This window comes from Triturus cristatus, chromosome 6, assembly GCF_964204655.1.
Source record: "Triturus cristatus chromosome 6, aTriCri1.1, whole genome shotgun sequence".
Taxonomy (NCBI): Eukaryota; Metazoa; Chordata; class Amphibia; order Caudata; family Salamandridae; genus Triturus; species Triturus cristatus.
Window position 1 is genome coordinate 1,075,789,409 of NC_140589.1, and position 18,910 is coordinate 1,075,808,318.

Below are 18,910 nucleotides of genomic sequence, written 5' to 3' on the forward strand. Positions count from 1 at the left end.
ATTTAAAGATTCGGATATTCTGAACGAATTCTCCCTATTTTATAAATCCCTATATACCTCGGAATCGCAGCCCTCTGATGACTCTCTTTCCCAGTTTTTTTCAACACTTCAGACTCCTCCCTGTCATCAGTCGGATCTCACTCTCCTGGAATCCGATCTAACGCACCAAGAATTGTCAGCGGCACTCCAGCTGCTCAAGAAAGATAAGGCGCCGGGGCCTGATGGCTTTACAGTAGAGTTCTTCCAACACTTTTCTAAGCTCTTATTACCCAAGTTGCACTCCCTCATAGCCCCCTTTAACACACTGGGGTGTACTTCAGGCACCTTTTCGGAAGCACACATATGTTTAATACCGAAGGAAGGGAAAGACCATAGACACTGCAAAAATTATAGGCCTATTTCTTTGGTCAATATAGATTACAAGATCTTCTCAAAAGCCCTAGCCATACGTCTTGACTCCTACTTGCCTGACTTACTAGAAGCGGAACAGTCGGGCTTTGTTAAAGGCAGATTTATCACGGACAATACGAGACTTCTCTTTGACGTCTTGACCAAATCCTCGTCCTTGAAGCACCCCCTAGCGGCAATAGCGCTCGACGCTGAGAAGGCGTTTGATAGGGTCGAATGGAAGTACCTGTTTCATACTCTTCGTTGGTTTGGCTTCGGTCCCAAGTTTGTGTCCTTGATCTCTCTCCTTTATTCCAACCCGCGTGCGGCTATTTGCGCCAATGGTCTGATATCCTCATATTTTGATTTGGGCAGAGGAGTCCGTCAGGGGTGTCCTCTCTCCCCTTTTCTTTTTAATCTAGCTTTGGAGCCCTTTCTCTCTAAGCTTCGCCAGAATCCAAATTTATTCGGCTTTCAATCAGCGAACATTCACCTTAAATTAGCTGCCTATGCAGACGACATTTTGCTTTTCATGTCCAATCCTAGTGTTTCTGTTCCTGCCTTTTTGACAGATGTACAGGCATATTCTAACATATCTGGCTACAAATTGAATAGCGATAAGTGTGAGATTCTCCCCCTGACCAAGTACACTTTTAAAGCAGATTTCAGCGCCTCAAATTTTACGTGGAGCCCCTCTCATATTAGATATTTAGGCATGTATATTACTCCCTCAATATCTGACACAGTAGCGCTATGTTTAAACAAATGTCTACAAAAAATCACTGATTTAACGGCCAGATGGCATCCACTGTACTTATCGTGGTGGGGCCGGCTAGACACCATAAAGATGATGCTTGCACCCATTGTACTATACACCATATCCAACATTCCAGTCCCCATTCCGGCCAAATTCTTTAAAAAAATTAATTCCGCCCTCTCTTCCTTCTTGTGGAATTCAAAGCGACCTCGTATGTCATTAGCTAAGTTGACTCGCCCAAAAGCTGAGGGAGGAGTTAATTTTCCTGATTTTCAGGTTTATCAAAAAGCCTTCCTTCTACGACAAGCCTCACTTTGGTTGCTTGACCCCTCGGAAAATTGCCCTCTATGGCTTAAGATAGAGCGTCTTTACCTCTCTCCTTTCTCCTTCCCTGAATACCTTTCATTTTCACGTAAACCGCAGGCGGTCTCCTCTCCTATAATTAAACTGACTTCCAAACTCCTGTTGTCCTCTCCTTCTTCTCCTCCAGATTCGATTGACCACTTCCTAAATTCAACAATCTGGCATAATAAAGACTTGACTATTCGTGGCAAACCATTCTTTTGGAAAACCTGGCGTCGAAAGGGTTTAACATGGGTACACCAGCTTTTCTCAGACTCAAAGTTTGTGTCCTTTCACCTGCTCAAACAACGTTTTGACTTGCCTGCCTCATTCGCGCATAAATATCCTTTGCTCAAGTCGGCTGTGATGGATAGGTTTGATTACCTATCTGCTTCGCCTCAGGTCCCCGTTCCTCAGACTTCTCCCTCACAACTCTCCTCCCTACTTAAGTCTAAACCCTCGGCTTCTAGCATATATAAACACTTGCAAGGAGCAGGTGCTCCTAGACAGAAATCTAAGGTGGAGGAAGCTTGGGAGCGCGATTTTCAACTTTCATGGCCACTTTCTCTTTGGAAAAATATCTGGCTCAAGCTGCGTAAATCCTCCAGGGCAGCAAACCTCACACAAACGTTATTTTTTGTGTACAATCGTATTCTACTTACACCAAGTGCTTTGAGCAGAAGATTCGCATCCACTCCAGACACGTGCTGGTCATGTTCGTCCCCAAACGCTGACATATTTCATGCGCTGTTTTTATGCCCACTTGTGCAGAGCTTTTGGGAGCGAGTTTGGTCCCAAATAAATTTAATTTTTGACACTGCATTTCCTTTTTCTACCCCTCATATTTTCCTGGGAAGTCTCTCACCATGCTGGGAGAATGTCCCAGGCAATACTAAAATTGTTGATCTGTTGTTAGCGGCTGCGTTTCAGCAGATCACGGTTAATTGGAAGGACTCTACTAAAATCTCTTATAAGGCGTGGTGGTATGTAATCTGCCATAATCACAGACTGGACACCTCCTTTGTATATCCCGTGCAGTTGGCAACGAAACGTCTGGACCTGTGGTCCCCTGTTACATTGTTCCTCGATATGTGTGCCAAAAAATCCTCTCAGATAAAGCTGTCCCAACCTGAGGTCTTGAAGCCCCCATGAACCCCTTATACGTTCCCAGATTTATTTCCAAATTTTTAACAATGTTTTGAGTCATTTTCTATGCATTGCTAGCATATCTTCTACCCATGAGTTCGTCTTTTATTTTTATGCAGTATAAGTCGATTGTAATGTGATGGCATGAAATTATCGTTTTCTTTTTGCTCTCTGTCAATCTATTACCTTGATATGTATTTATTGTTATTGCCTATAATATGGATACCTTTAATTGTTTCAATAAAATTTTTCTTTTAAACTTAAAAAAAAAAAAAAAATAAAAAGAAGAATTCACATGCAGTCATACACATTGATTATCACAGCTGTCATAAGCCAGATAAGAGACTCCAACATAGGTGAGATGCACGTGAATTTCATCATTCTAAAAAGAGAATTGCATTATTGTTGCTTCTGTTACCCCTAACTTAGACGCATGAAATAACATTTAAGAAGCCACTGGCATCAAGAACCCACATATGTTATTGTGAAAAGGCTGAGGTTTTAGAAACAATTTACAAATGAGATCAAAATATAGACATTTTTAAACTCACAAGAAATTTACGTAAAGTAACATATTTCAAGTTATTTAAGCAAGTATCAGTTCATTTGTAATAATTACGTACCTCTCTGTGGATGGCAACCTTTAATATACCTGGTCAAACTAATCACAGTAAGAGTGTTAATACTGGAAAGTCCAAAAAGGAGCGTCAGAAATCCATCAATCTGGAAATAAAAATTAAAATAGCACTTTAATAGCATTGAAAGATATAAAAAGGCATATTACAAAACAAAATATAATGTGGGGGACAAAAGTGACTGAACCTAAAGGAGAAACTTTTTCTCAGTTGCAATATTAGAATGAATATATATCAACATATTTCAAAAGCTACAGCAATAATGTCCAAGACAATCCAATCTGGCAAAGGAGACAATGATGATACAGATTCAAGTGGGTGGTCATAAACCAGTGACCAGTGAAATGCTATTCTTAAAAATATTTTAGGGCAGGATTTAATGAAGGGCTTTCTATCACAAAAGCTTTTCCTGAAAGATAGCTTTAGGTTGCCCAAATACTCTAATTGAGGGATGAAGGGAAAAATGTACTAAATTCTCACGTGGTGCAGCAGCCAAGAATGCTGCACAGCATTGCGTGAGAAGGAGAGAGCAGCTAAGGGGCATATCAACAAGGGCTTTATCTCTGCTTTTTTGGCTTTAATAGCCAAAAAAGGAGAGATAAAACTAGCGCCCTATCAACAACAGGGTGTTAACATGCAAATTTGCATGTTAGCACCCTTTTACTCTACGCTTCCCCTTGCATCTCTAATGAGATGCAAAGGGGGCGTTCCAGAGTAAAATAATAGGAGAAATGTCGCTAAGCGACATTTCTCCTATTATCAAGAATGTCGCTAACCCTGTTAGAGACAAAAAAAGCAGCGCTAACCGCGGTTAACGCTGCTTTTTTATGTCTGGTATTTTTCAGACTTATTTTTTTCAGGGAGGGACAAGGAGCCTAGTTTTTGATTGAGGTCCTGCTCAGAAGGCACCAATGGAATATTGAAAACAAGAAGAGCAGTTCCTATGGGTAGCTGATTGGGGAGGGGGAGGAAGTGGGGAAGAACAGGTCTTTCTTCGTAATGCCCTCACACACCCCAAGGGATGTCATGCTTCATCATTTGGGCATTTGCCCCTCGTCAGGCCGGCGCTGCAATGCCTGACGGGCTCCCGAAACCGGGGCTCTTTGTCGGGGATCTTTTGAAGAAGCCGTATGGGTGCGTGTGGGTGTGAGGGCAGGGTAGTGCACGAGGAGTGAGATGTTTAAAAAAGGTTTAGGGCCGTCCTACTTATTTAAGTATTTTATTAATGAGGTAGCTCTAGCCTTAATAAAATGATGTGAAAGCCCTATTTAGGAGTAATGGTCCGAGAGGGCTAGTCAAGTGTGGGTGTGGTCAACATGTTTCGTGCCCCAGCTGCCCCATAAGGGGTCAATGGCACTTCGTCAGGACCAAGTTAGAACGTTTTTAGGTGAGTGCACTACCGTTTAGCACTAGTTGCTTAAAACGGTAGGGGGTGATTAATAAAGGAACTGGTACTGGGATGAGGATAGACCCCTCACGACCTAGTTCCGGACAGACGGGGATGAGAACAGAGCACAATAGTTGCTCCGATTTGTAGGTAGACTGGCAACTTGCTGGCGTCCTACCCTCGCTCTGGGCCCCGTGGGCATTACGAAGAAAGACCTGTTCTTCCCCACTTCCTCCCCCTCCCCAATCAGCTACCCATAGGAACTGCTCTTCTTGTTTTCAATTTTTCAGACTTAGCCATGATATCCTATGGAAGGTGGATATCATGGCTAAGTTTGTCTGTCCCTATCAACAAGGTAACGTGAGATTTTCGCTGGGTTTCCAGCGATAATCTCACGTTAGCCTGTTAGCGTGAGGATTTTTATCGCTATTGAGATAAGCGTTGCTAATAGCACGATATCTCAGCGATAAAAATTCACGCTAGCCGGCGATAATTATCCTAGCGCTAAGTGCGCTTAGCGATAATTATCGCCGCTTGTTGTTGATATGCCCCGTAGTGCCATATCTACAAAGATATGGCTGTCTCCTCCCCTCCCCTCCCCGCGCCAGCTCAGAATGTGCATAAGTCTAGCATAGATTTTGTGGTAGAAGGATTCCCTTCTAGTACAAAATACTATGCCTAGACAACTTTTAAATCTTTCCTACTTTGTATGTGTGCTATACAGTGCAGCACACATTTAAACTCGGAAAAGAACGGAGAAATGAAAACATTTCTCCTTTTAACGCCTCCTTTCAAGTGACGGTAAATTTGCTGCAAAATCCTATCTCAAATGTTTTGCAGTTAAGGTTTTGCATCAAAAAGAATGGGTGGTTCCATGAGGACATCATGTTCCACCTATGAAACACCCCCTTAATGCTAAGTAACACAAAGCAGCCCCTGAGATTTACGCTGGAAAGTAAATAACAAAAAATAACATTTTGTGCTAGTTTGCTTTCCTTTTTCTAACGCAAACACAGTGCAAAATGTTTGTAAATCATGCCCGAAGAGTTGCGGATCGATGTTCATTGAAAAAGCAATTAATACACATAATGCCAAAATCCACTTTATTTTTCAGAATGTGAAATATGAAAATAATTTCTGCTGAAAAAAATCATGTTTATTTTATTATAAAGATCTTTTGTGTGCAAGTGTTAATAAGTTCCAAATATGTTGAAATGCCATTTACCATAGCGTGTCATTATTGTATATCAATGTTAACATTCCACTTTTAATGACCCTCATTTTCATGAATCTCGCCCCCAATTTTAAAGACAGGAAGGTAGCCAAACCTGTGGTTTGTCTTATAAACATATCCTTACTCTCAGGATGAACCACAAATGTGTCATGGAGTCTGTGCAAACGACTTTCATGAGAAACCCATAGCCAGTTTCTAACTGTTTTCCAAATTCCTCTAAAGATTATAATTGTACATCAATCACATATCCGGAAACAAAATTAAACCATAGATAGCCTCGAACGCGGCTTCAGACACTACTGTGCACAATATCCATCTAACTCACCCGACATCCCTGTATAGTATACATGCCACTCTTTGAGTTGTCTTATAATTCCTCACTGACTAATCAGCTAAACAAATTGGTCCCTCTCACCTTAGAATCCATTGCAGTGTTTCTTTCAAGGCCAACTGAATGGGGACAAAACGGAGCTGATGATCCTGGGCTCCCCAGACCCCAGCATTCCCCCCTCTTTATGGCCACCCAGTCTGGGCCCCCCACCTACTCCCAAAAACAGCATTAAAAGCCTTGGAGTGTGGCTGGACAGATCCCTGTCCTTTAATACGCAGTCCACAAAACTTTCGGCCACCTGCTTCGGCATCATGAAAATGCTGAAAAGAATCCTCCCCCTCCTTCCCTGGGATGCCAAACAAACTGCCATACAAGGCTTAATTCAATCACGACTCGACTGCAACAACATACTTTATCTTGGTGCCCCCGAATCCACCCTCAGAAGGCTCCAGATAGTTCAAAACTGCGCAGCACGCATTCTATTAGACCTTCCCCGTAGACAGTCAGTGAGAGCAGGCCTGACTACCCTCCACTGGCTACCGGTGCGACAGAGGGTCCTGTTTAAAGCCATGTGCATTGCGCACCAGGCCTTCTGGAACACTGGCCCTAAAATTACCCAAGACTTAATTACCCATTATGCGCCCAACAGAAGCCTCCGCTCCAGTCAAATATTTCTTGCAAAAACCCCCAAAATAAAAAGATCCAGATCCGGAGGCAGGACCTTCTCTTTCAACGGTGCTAGAGCCTGGAACGCCCTCCCACTGCACCTTAGAGCTAATTCTAACCTCTCATCCTTCCGCAGACAATTAAAGACCCATTTATTTCACTCAATCTAGCCAATCTCAATTCTAACTCTCCTTCTAAGCCTGCTGTAGGTAATCGGTTTCCTAGCGCTTGGACGCCTCCGGGCAGCAATTCGCGCTATACAAATGTACTTCCTATCCTATCCTATCCTAACTGATGTTGTTATTCATGGGATTGCTTAAAGACGATGGACTCCCATTTTGTACCTACTCTATGGTATTACACATATGTCACTAGGTTCCAGAACCATTTATCTGTGGTGCTGGTGGACTGGAGACTAAACCCACAATGACTGATGATAGAACATGAGTATAGCTCTTTGCCATATCACACAAGTCCCAGGTCTTCGATCAATGATTGTCCAACCTTCTTTGACTACAAGCCGATCCATGCTAAACTAACCAACACCTTGACACCTACCTGATTAGTGATATTATTGTAAAACATTTGTGGTAAAAAAAAACATTCTTCTAGTTTTAGTGTCTGTGAAGGATCCCGTTATTTCTTGTTCAACTTGCAGATAGCAATAGTGAGAGCATCTATATACTGCAATTCAGGCTATGTCAAAGACCATTATTCAAGCCTCAAAGGATATCTATCAGTGGAATCTTAACCAAAATGACAATTCCCTCCTTGGGTGAATGAAAATAGAGATAATGCTCAGGAGCATGCTTGACCTAAAGGGCTACTCCTCAACAACTTAGGCAGAAGAAAAATAGTGAAGCCATACAGGGTAGTTTAGAAGAGAGCGAGGGGTCAAGGTCATGATCGGTTTTCGCTGCTGTAAATCAAGGGAGGAAAACAAAAAAGGAAGTAGAAACAAATGCTTAATCTAACGACCCCCCAAACCTTTCACTCAGCCAATACCCCAATACACTGTTGTTGTAACTCCAGATGCAGGATTCAAAAGTGGCTTATCCTTAATAGCAGACATAACCCAAACTGAGGCTTGAAAGGAGTATCAACAGAATATATTAACAGCAGCCCTACAAACCTGTTAGATGTAGCAGCTGGGACGGACAGGGAGATGCAAGTCCTACTGCCTGATCTCACTGTCACTATGACTCTGTTGCTGCAAGTGAAAAGGACAACAGGGGTGTTGGCAGCTAGACAATGTCATATGGCAGTGTGGGCACAGGAGATATAGGAGACATGGATCGGACGCAACACCTTATTAATCAGGACGAGAGAAATAACTCTTGTTTAAAGTTCAGCCACTTGACAAGACAAACTCCCATTGTCATTGCCACTCTCACAAAAGGCTCCCCTATGAGGGGCTATATGACAACTAATACTCCACCTCTACTTGTGTTAAACCAATACCAAAAGCCAAAAACATATAGGTAACCTGTTTCGGTATATTACGGGTGATGTGTAAGATCATGGACATAATCCCAGAAAAGGCTCGGAAGATGGTGGTCCAGGCCCTGGTGGTCTCGCGACTGGACTACTGCAACTTCCTGTATCTGTGTTCTCCTAAATATATGACCAACAGGCTACAGGTGGTCCAAAATGCTGCAGCCAGAATGCTCCTGAAGATCCCCAGACATGAATCAGTAAGATCCTCTCTGAAAAAGCTGCATTGGCTGCCCATTCAATCCAGGGTCAAGTTTAAAGCCCTCTGCCTCGCCCACAAAGCCATGCAGGGGAGAGGTCCAGCCATAATACGATCCCTCGTCTCCTCATATGTCCCCAACAGGTCCCTCAGGTCCTTATCCGATTTCCTGATGAACACACCAAAGATAAAGGGATCAAGGTGGGTGGAAGATCCTTTTCAAACCAGGTCCCAAAACTTTAGAACTCAATGAGTGCGGAACTGAGGCTGGTTAATAATTAACAGTCTTTCAGGAAAAAACTAAAAACCTGGTTGTTCTCATGATGCCTCACCTACCTTTTGCCCCTCTCGGTAGCACTGGGAAGCACTCGGGTAGCCATGCACTTTATAAATCCCATAAACATAAACTATTGCAATAAGTTGACATACAAATTAGTCCAGTCCCACTGGCATCACAAGTAAAGTGTACGGAGGATTGTGGATTACCCTGTGTGGCAAAAATGTAAAGTGTTGGTTAGATTTTGAAGTGCTTTTTAACCCCTTCGCTGCCAGGCCTTTTCCCCTCCTGTGCCACGCCCTTTTTTGGCTATTTGGGGTAGTGCGCGCTTAGACCCCTGTAACTTTTTGACCACATAAGGTATCCACGCCAAATTTGCGTCCTTTTCTTCCAACATCATGGGGATTCTAAAGGTACTCAGGGTTTGTGGATTCTCCCAGAGGGGTCACAGAAATTAGCCAAAATACAGCAAAATGTTGGGTTTTTTCGGAAAAATTGGAAAAACGGGCTGCAAATGAAAGCATCTAGGTTTTTCCCTGCAAATGTTATCAAAAAAGGGTTTGTGGGGTTGGAATCACCATGTTCCCAGCTTTTTGGGGATACCAGACTTTTGTCAGAAACCCAACATTTTTTACACAGTTTTGGCATTTTTCTGGGACATAGCCTAATTTTGCTATTTTTTGAGCTTTTGACCTCCTTCCAGTTAATGGCAGAAATGGGTACAAAAGCAATAATGGATCCTGGAAAGCTATACATTTTAGAGAAGAAGACAACATTCTGAATTCAGCAAGGGGTCATTTGTGTAGATCCAGCAAGGTTTTTTTATAGAAACTAACAGTTAAATATAGGATAAATTAAAAATTAGTTGAAAAAAAAAGCCTTTTGTGTCAACGTTTTCACCTGTAACTTCTTCTAATTATGACAGCTCTTTGAAAGCAATATATCATTACATCCGCTGGACATTACTGGTTGTGGGGATATATAGGACTTGTAGGTTCACCAAGAACCCGACGAACCCAGAGCCAAAAACTGAGCAGCAACTTGCAATGGTTTTTTATTATGTACCGGGTATATAGTAATTATTCTGTAAAAATGTGTACATGGAAAAATCGGTATGAAAGACACCTATGTATTTCTGAAATGGGAACAAAATATAGAGTTTAGAAACAGTAGATATTTGCACATTTCTGAAATTGGGGATACTCATACTAGCATGAGAATTATCAGTCATTTTTTAGAACCACTTCTTTTTTACACAATATCTTTCATTTGGAAGGCAGAAATGCATCGAAAGTCAATAGATAATAACAGTTCCTTTACAAAACTGAATTACCCTAAGTCTCCCGATAAAAACCGTACCTCACTTGTGTGGGTAGGCATAGTGCCCGCGACAAGAAACGGCGCAAAACGCAACGTGGTCACAACTCAATATCGCAGTGAAAATGTACCCTTTTTTGGCAAAGTGCCTAGCTCTAGTTTTTGAACCCTAGCTCTGCGGGCACCTTGGGAAACCTAGCAAACCTATACATTTTTGAAAACTAGACACCCAGAGGAATCCAGGATGGGGTGACTTGACTGCCTCCCACCAGGGTCTGTTACCCAGAATCCCTTGCAAACCTAAATAATTGTCAAAAAAACCACATTTTCCACACATTTCTGTGGTGGAAAGTTTCGGAATCTGCATGGATCCACAAATTTCCACCCACCTTGCGTTCCCCAAAGTCTTACGAGAAAAACGGTACCTCACTTGTGTGGGTCGGCCTAGTGCCCGCGACAGGAAACGGCGCAAAACGCAACATGGTCACAAGTCAATATCGCAGTGAAAATTTACCCTTTTTTGGCAAAGTGCCTAGCTCTAGTTTTTGAACCCTAGCTCTACGGGCACCATGGGAAACCTAGCAAACCTATACATTTTTGAAAACTAGACACCCAGGGGAATCCAGGATGGGGTGACTTGACGGCCTCCCACCAGGGTCTGTTACCCAGAATCCCTTGCAAACCTAAAAAATTGACAAAAAAAACACATTTTCCCCACATTTCTGTGGTGGAAAGTTCCGGAATCTGTGTGGATCCACAAATTTCCACCCACCCCGCGTTCCCCAAAGTCTTACGAGAAAAACGGTACCTCACTTTAGTGGGTCGGCCTAGTGCCCGCGACAGGAAACGACGCAAAACGCAACGTGGTCACACCTCAATTACGCAGTGAAAAATGACCCTTTTTTGGCAAAATGTCTAGCTGTAGTTTTTGAACCCTAGCTCTGCGGGCACCTTGGGAAACCTAGCAAACCTATACATTTTTGAAAACTAGACACCCAGGGGAATCCAGGATGGGGTGACTTGACTGCCTCCCACCAGGGTCTGTTACCCAGAATCCCTTGCAAACCTAAACAATTGTCAAAAAAAACACATTTTCCACATATTTCTGTGGTGGAAAGTTTCGGAATCTGCATGGATCCACAAATTTCCACCCACCTTGCGTTCCCCAAAGTCTTACGAGAAAAACGGTACCTCACTTGTGTGGGTCGGCCTAGTGCCCGCGACAGGAAACGGCGCAAAACGCAACATGGTCACAACTCAATATCGCAGTAAAAATTTACCCTTTTTTGGCAAAGTGCCTAGCTCTAGTTTTTGAACCCTAGCTCTACGGGCACCGTGGGGAACCTAGCAAACCTATACATTTTTGAAAACTAGACACCCAGGGGAATCCAGGATGGGGTGACTTGACGGCCTCCCACCAGGGTCTGTTACCCAGAATCCCTTTCAAACCTAAACAATTGACAAAAAAAACACATTTTCCCCACATTTCTGTGGTGGAAAGTTCCGGAATCTGTGTGGATCCACAAATTTCCACCCACCCAGCGTTCCCCAAAGTCTTATGAGAAAAACGGTACCTCACTTTAGTGGGTCGGCCTAGTGCCCGCGACAGGAAACGACGCAAAACGCAACGTGGTCACACCTCAATTTCGCAGTGAAAAATGACCCTTTTTTGGCAAAAGGTCTAGCTGTAGTTTTTGAACCCTAGCTCTGCGGGCACCTTGGGAAACCTAGCAAACCTATACATTTTTGAAAACTAGACACCCAGGGGAATCCAGGATGGGGTGACTTGACTTCCTCCCACCAGGGTCTGTTACCCAGAATCCCTTGCAAACCTAAAAAATTGACAAAAAAACACATTTTCCACACATTTCTGTGGTGGAAATTCCGGAATCTGCGTGGATCCACAAATTTCCACCCACCCCGCGTTCCCCAAAGTCTTACGAGAAAAACGGTACCTCACTTGTGTGGGTCGGCCTAGTGCCCGCGACAGGAAACGGTGCAAAACGCAACGTGGTCACACCTCAATTTCGCAGTGAAAAATGACCCTTTTTTGGCAAAATGTCTAGCTCTAGTTTTTGAACCCTAGCTCTGCGGGCACCTTGGGAAACGTAGCAAACCTATACATTTTTGAAAACTAGACACCCGTGTGCTTCCAGGGAGGCATGGCTTGCGTGGATCCCCCAACGTTTCCTTACCCAGAATGCCCTGCAAACCTCAAATTTACCTGAAAAAATCAAATTTTTCACACATTTTTGTGTGGGAAAGTTGAGGCATCACCGGGCTGACACAAATTTCCTACCACCCAGCGTTCCCCCGGGTCTCCCGATAAAAACGGTGCATCACTCGTGTGGGAGGCCCAAGTTCCCGCGACTGGCAAGGCCCCAAAACGTATTGAGGCGACATGAAAATTGCCTACCTCAAAACGACCTGGTTTCGCAAGGGGGGTCACCTGGGTTTTTGGCCCGGTGCTTAGCGGTCACCTAGGGCAACCTACCAAACCCACACATTTCTGAAAACTAGACACCCGGGGGATTCCATGGAGGTATGGCTTGCGTGGATCCCCCAAAGTTTCCTTACCCAGAATGCCCTGCAAACCTCAAATTTAGCTGAAAAAATCACCTTTTTCACACAGTTTTGTGTGGGAAAGTTGAGGCATCACCGGGCTGACACAAATTTCCTACCACCCAGCGTTCCCCCGGGTCTCCCGATAAAAACGGTGCCTCACTCGTGTGGGAGGCCCAAGTACCCGCGACAGGCAAGGCCCCAAAACGTATTGAGGCGACATGAAAATTGCCTACCTCAAAACGACCTGGTTTTGCAAGGGGGGTCACCTGGGTTTTTGACCCGGTGCTCAGCGGCCACCTAGGGGAACCTACCAAACCCACACATTTCTGAAAACTAGACACCCGGGGGATTCCAGGGAGGTATGGCTTGTGTGGATCCCCCAACGTTTCCTTACCCAGAATGCCCTGCAAACCTCAAATTTACCTGAAGAAATCACCTTTTTCACACATTTTAGTGTGGGAAAGTTGAGGCATCACCGGGCTGACACAAAATTCCTACCACCCAGTGTTCCCCCGGGTCTCCCGATAAAAACGGTCCCTCACTCGTGTGGGAGGCCCAAGTACCCGCGACAGGCAAGGGCCCAAAACGTATTGAGGCGACATGAAAATTGCCTACCTCAAAACGACCTGGTTTTGCAAGGGGGTCACCTGGGTTTTTGGCCCGGTGCTTAGCGGTCTCCTAGGGGAACCTACCAAACGCACACATTTCTAAAAACTAGACACCCGGGGGATTCCATAGAGGTATGGCTTGCATGGATCCCCCAACGTTTCCTTACCCAGAATGCCCTGCAAACCTCAAATTTAGCTGAAAACATCACCTTTTTCACACATTTTTGTGTGGGAAAGTTGAGGCATCACCGGGCTGACACAAATTTCCTACCATCCAGCGTTCCCCAGGGTCTCCCGATAAAAACGGTGCCTCACTCGTGTGGGAGGCCCAAGTACCCGCGACAGGCAAGGCCCCAAAACGTATTGAGGCGACATGAAAATTGCCTACCTCAAAACGACCTGGTTTTGCAAGGGGGGTCACCTGGGTTTTTGGCTCGGTGCTCAGCGGCCACCTAGGGGAACCTACCAAACCCACACATTTCTGAAAGCTAGACACCCGGGGGATTCCAGGGAGGTATGGCTTGCGTGGATCCCCCAACGTTTCCTTACTCAGAATGCCCTGCAAACCTCAAATTTAGCTGAAAACATCACCTTTATCACACATTTTTGTGACCCGGGGGAACACTGGGTGGTAGGAAATTTGTGTCAGCCCGGTGATGCCTCAACTTTCCCACACAAAAATGTGTGAAAAAGGTGATTTATTCAGCTAAATTTGAGGTTTGCAGGGCATTCTGGGTAAGGAAACGTTGGGGGATCCACGCAAGCCATACCTCCCTGGAATCCCCCGGGTGTCTAGTTTTCAGAAATGTGTGGGTTTGGTAGGTTCCCCTAGGTGGCCGCTGAGCACCGGGCCAAAAACCCAGGTGACCCCCCTTGCAAAACCAGGTCGTTTTGAGGTAGGCAATTTTCATGTCGCCTCAATACGTTTTGGGGCCTTGCCTGTCGCGAGTACTTGGGCCTCCCACACGAGCGAGGCACCATTTTTATCGGGAGACCCGGGGGAACGCTGGGTGGTAGGAAATTTGTGTCAGCCCGGTGATGCCTCAACTTTCCCACACAAAAATGTGTGATAAAGGTGATGTTTTCAGCTAAATTTGAGGTTTGCAGGGCATTCTGAGTAAGGAAACTTTGGGGGATCCACGCAAACCATACCTCCCTGGAATCCCCCGGGTGTCTAGTTTTCAGAAATGTGTGGGTTTGGTAGGTTTCCCTAGGTGGCCGCCAAGCCCGGGGCCAAAAACTCATAGGACCCCCTTTGCAAAACCAGGTTTTTTTGTGATAGGTAAATTTGATGTCTCCTCAATAGGTTTTGGGCCCTTGCCTGACGCGGGCACTATGTCTACCCACACAAGTGAGGTACCATTTTTCTCTGAAGACTTTGGGGAACGCAGGGTGGGTGGAATTTTGTGGACCCACGCAGATTCCAGAACTTTCCGACAAAGAAATGTGAGGAAAAAGTGTTATTTTGAACACATTTTTAGGTTTGCAATGGATTCTGGGTAACAGAACCTGGTGAGAGCCAGTGAAGTCACCCCATCCAGGATTCCCCTCGGTGTCTAGTTTTAAAGAATGTACAGTTTTGCTAGGTTTGCCTACGTGCCAACTGCGCTAGGGCTCAAAATCCACAGGTATGCACATTGCTAAAAAAAATAAATCGGAGCCCAGTGGGCTTTCTGCCGCCCTGGGGGGGAATCGGGGAAGGGGGTTTCATCCTGATATGCCCCTAAAGGGGCAGAAAGACTGTGGCTATTTTTTGTGGGGGTGGGGGCATTGGTATGACCATTTTGGGTAGCTCCTACCCCCACACATAAAAAAAGCCTGCATACTCGCTGGCGCCTACTGGGCTTTCTGCCCCCCCGGGGGGCAGATCAGGGGCCACTGCCACCATCTGCCCTCCCGGGGGGGCAGAAAGACTGGAATTTCTCTGGGGGTGGGGTGGGGTATTGTCATGCCCATTTTGGGGAGCCCCTACACTAATAAAACAAAAGAATCCATGGTTTCTAGTCGGCATTCAGCGCCCCCGGGGGGGCCAGATTGGGGGCTACAGCTCCCATCTGCCTCCTGGGGGGCAGAAAGACTGACATTTTTGTGGGGGGGAGAGTGGGGGCATTGGCGTGCCCGTTTCGGGCAGCCCACACCCTAAAAACAATTGCGCCAAAAAAATCCCTGGTGTTTAGTGGGCTTTCTGCCCCCCCGAAGGGGCAGATTAGGGGCAATGCCCCAGGGGGGGGCAGAAAGAGTGTAATAATTGGGGGGCCCCCACCCCTATTTTTTTTTAACAATTCCCTGGTGTCTAGTGGGCTTTTTGCCCCCCCGGGGGGGCAGATTGGGAGCCGATGCCCCATCAGTCCCCAGGGGGGCAGAAAGGCTGTAATGGTGGCCGGTGGGTGGGGGCATTGGCGTGCCAGTTGCGGGCAGCCCCCACCCTAAAAATAAAACTAAAAACGAATCCCTGGTGTTTAGTGGGCTTTCTGCACCCCCCTAAGGGGCAGATTAGGGGCCAATGCCAGGGGGGGCAGAAAGACTGTAGTAATGGGGGGGGTGGGGGCATGGGCCTGCCCGTTTTGGGCAGCCCCCACCCCTATTTATTTATTTATGTAACTTCCCTGGTGTCTAGTGGGCTTTTTACCCCCCCGGGGGGGCAGATTGGGGGCTACTGCCCCCATCTGCCCCCCAGGGGGGGCAAAAAGTCTAAATAATGCCCAAAATATTTGGGGGGAGCAAAGGCCCTTGCCCAAGGGGCCGCTCCCCCCTCCCTAATGTCTAGTGGGTGGATCCCTGCTTGGGGATCGCCCTCCTGTGGCGATCCCCAAGCAGGGATCCACTGGGGAGGGGTGCCATTGGAAATGGGAGATTCTCCCCTTTCCAACGATACCTCTCCCGTCTTTGTACGTGCTCAGGGGGCTGAGATAGTCCCCTGAGCACGTACAAAGTGAAACCTGAAATGAGCCTCTTGGCTAATTTCAATTTCACTTTCACTGTAATGACGTCGGCGCGACGTGCGCGCCGATCGTCATTGCAGTGAAAGGGGGGGGGGGGCCTCGGGTGCTGGGGAAGCTCTTCCCCAGCTCCCGAGGCTATTTTGCACGAAAGGGAATCCCTCTGGTGCCCGCACCAGAGGGATTCCCTAGGGTATGCCTCATGACGAGCTGGACTCGTCATGGGCACAGCGCGACTGTGCTCCATGACGAGTCCAGCTCGTCATGGGCATACAAGGGGTTAAGGAACTTATGTATACAACACAAGGACCACTCTGATTGCCCAAGAGAACCAGAGTAAGTTTAATAAGTCAAACAAATGTCCTTTGGGACTCATTCACCAACACGTCTACTTGCTTTGAAAGTGTGCAAACCCAATAAGTAACTTGTACATTGATCAATGTCATTGAAAAAGGAAATAGGAAACAATTTCTTGCATGATGATGATTTTCACCTTTTTAATATCAAGACAATATATATTTCTGTATATTTCAAAATTAATTCAGACGATACAGTGCTCAGATTAGGAACTAATATGTATACAACACCATGGAGCAAGACAGTAAACATGTTACAAGGTTGTATATGATTTTATAAGAAACAAACATAAGCGAAGAACCTGTCTGTTCATATATGGTATCTCCTGGTGAACCATAACATGTTTTGAAAGCAACTTAGGGAGTTAATGACAAATTGACCTCTAGTCAGTCTTCGGGTTGCATCAGGACAAAAGTCATCTGACTAAAGTTCCCTAGAAACTGTGGAATCTTGGGAAGTTCAATAAGGCATTCTGTAAGCAATACATGCAAGAATTCTTCAAAACAGAAGGTCTGATTTAGGTCTCTGTGGACAGGTTACTCCATCACAACGGTGATGGATATCCCGTGAACCGCAATATAAATCCCATGATATCCTATGGGATTTATATTTTGACAGACGGGATATCCCCAACCATGGGACGGAATACCATGTCCAGCGAGATCTAAATCAGGCCCAGAGTCTACAATGTATATCATGCTGCTTGGTTAGTCTGAAATTTCTAGTGGGGTAAACAAATAATTCGGGAGAAGTACACCTTTGTATTGTGTGAAGAAAGTGGTCGCACATACAAGACAACTCCTAGACAAAGCCAACAATGCAAAATGGGCCTCTCGGTTCTTAAGCCGGTCCCTTAGGGGTAAATGAATTACTAGGGAAAAGCACACTTTTGCATTGTGTCATGCCGCCAACATGATTGCAGATTATGCAGTGGCATGACATAATGCAAAATTCTGCTTTTCTTGAGTAATCTATTTTACATCTACAGGACCATCTAAAAAACTGAGGGGCCTGTTTTGCATTGTTGGCTTTGTCTTGAAATACTCTTCTATGTGTAGTTGTGACCACTTTCTCCACACAATACAAAGGTGTACTTCTCCCAAATAATTTGTTTACCCCTTTGGAACTTTCCAACTAACCGAGTACCCCAGTATGCATTGTCGACTCTTTATCAGGGCTGTAAATAATGCACAAAGAAGGACAAACGTAAAACATACATAACAAGATAAATAACATGACACAAACCAACACAATTCTTTGAAACAATACATAATACACAAATAATCACACACATAGGTGTCTCGTTTTAAAAAATGTATAGGTTTGCTAGGTTTCCCTAGGTGCCGGCTGAGTTAGGGTCCAAAACCTACAGCTACCCACTTTGCAAAAAAAGGGCCAGTTTTGAGTGGAAAAATGTGATGTATCCATTTTGTGTTTTTGGCCAAATACAAATACAAACTTTCTTTATTTCGGTAGAAAAAACATAAAAGATACAACCATTGAAGGCAAGCATCATACATTCTGGCTTAAGAGTCGACATAAGGGTAGATTTTAAAAGAAAATACAGTAAAAAACAATGGCTGAAGTTAACAAGACAGTAACAGCATACAAGAAATGCCTAAATGAGACAATTATCAAATAATTCATAGCTTTAGTGCCACAAACAAGCCAGAGGTTACTATGCAGAGTGGCTAGAACCCTTGTCTGAAGTGCAAGTGCATTCAAAAGATTTTGTGAGATTCGGACTCCACAAGATTCATATAAGTATATTAAAAGCACCATCGTTCAAGATAAAACACTGAGGCAGATTTTTTTTAAATTATTATTAACAATAAAACAGCTATTTACAATGTAAAAATAGTAACTACTATAGCAATTGATCTTATGTAAGCGGGTCGTCACATCTTTGGCTCTCTAGGGTAGGTAAGAGGGTTAACAGCGCCCTCCTTCTAATCGCCCAAGAGTGGCCCAAATATTTCGCAGTTGCGCAAGCAAATAAAGGTCTTGCATCTGATTTCAATATGTGCAGGGCCACTTTGGAATCTCAAGTCCCAAGTTGTCTGCAGACTGGGGCTAGCCATTTGCCCCTGAGTTTCTCTACAAGCAAAGAGAACATGGCTTATCGATTCATGTGGGCAGGGGCAACAAGGGCAGCCCTTAGGCTGAGATTTGTTAGTCAGCCAAGAGTTTGTAAAAGCATTAATTAGAAAACTGCCGTGCCTGAATTGAATATAACGTTTCCTATCGGCTGGCACCTTGATGATATCGA

At 44.9% G+C, this 18,910-nt stretch overlaps 1 protein-coding gene across 1 annotated transcript in view; it reads right to left on the reverse strand.

Moving 5' to 3' along the window:
• The window catches only part of LOC146821009 (visual pigment-like receptor peropsin), a 737,141-nt gene that overhangs the window by 282,059 nt on the left and 436,172 nt on the right, over positions 1-18,910 (reverse strand). Inside the window, exon 3 of the mRNA XM_085609320.1 lies at positions 3,256-3,355. Coding sequence (XP_085465446.1) covers positions 3,256-3,355 — 100 coding nt within the window. The remainder of the gene's footprint in view (positions 1-3,255; positions 3,356-18,910) is intronic.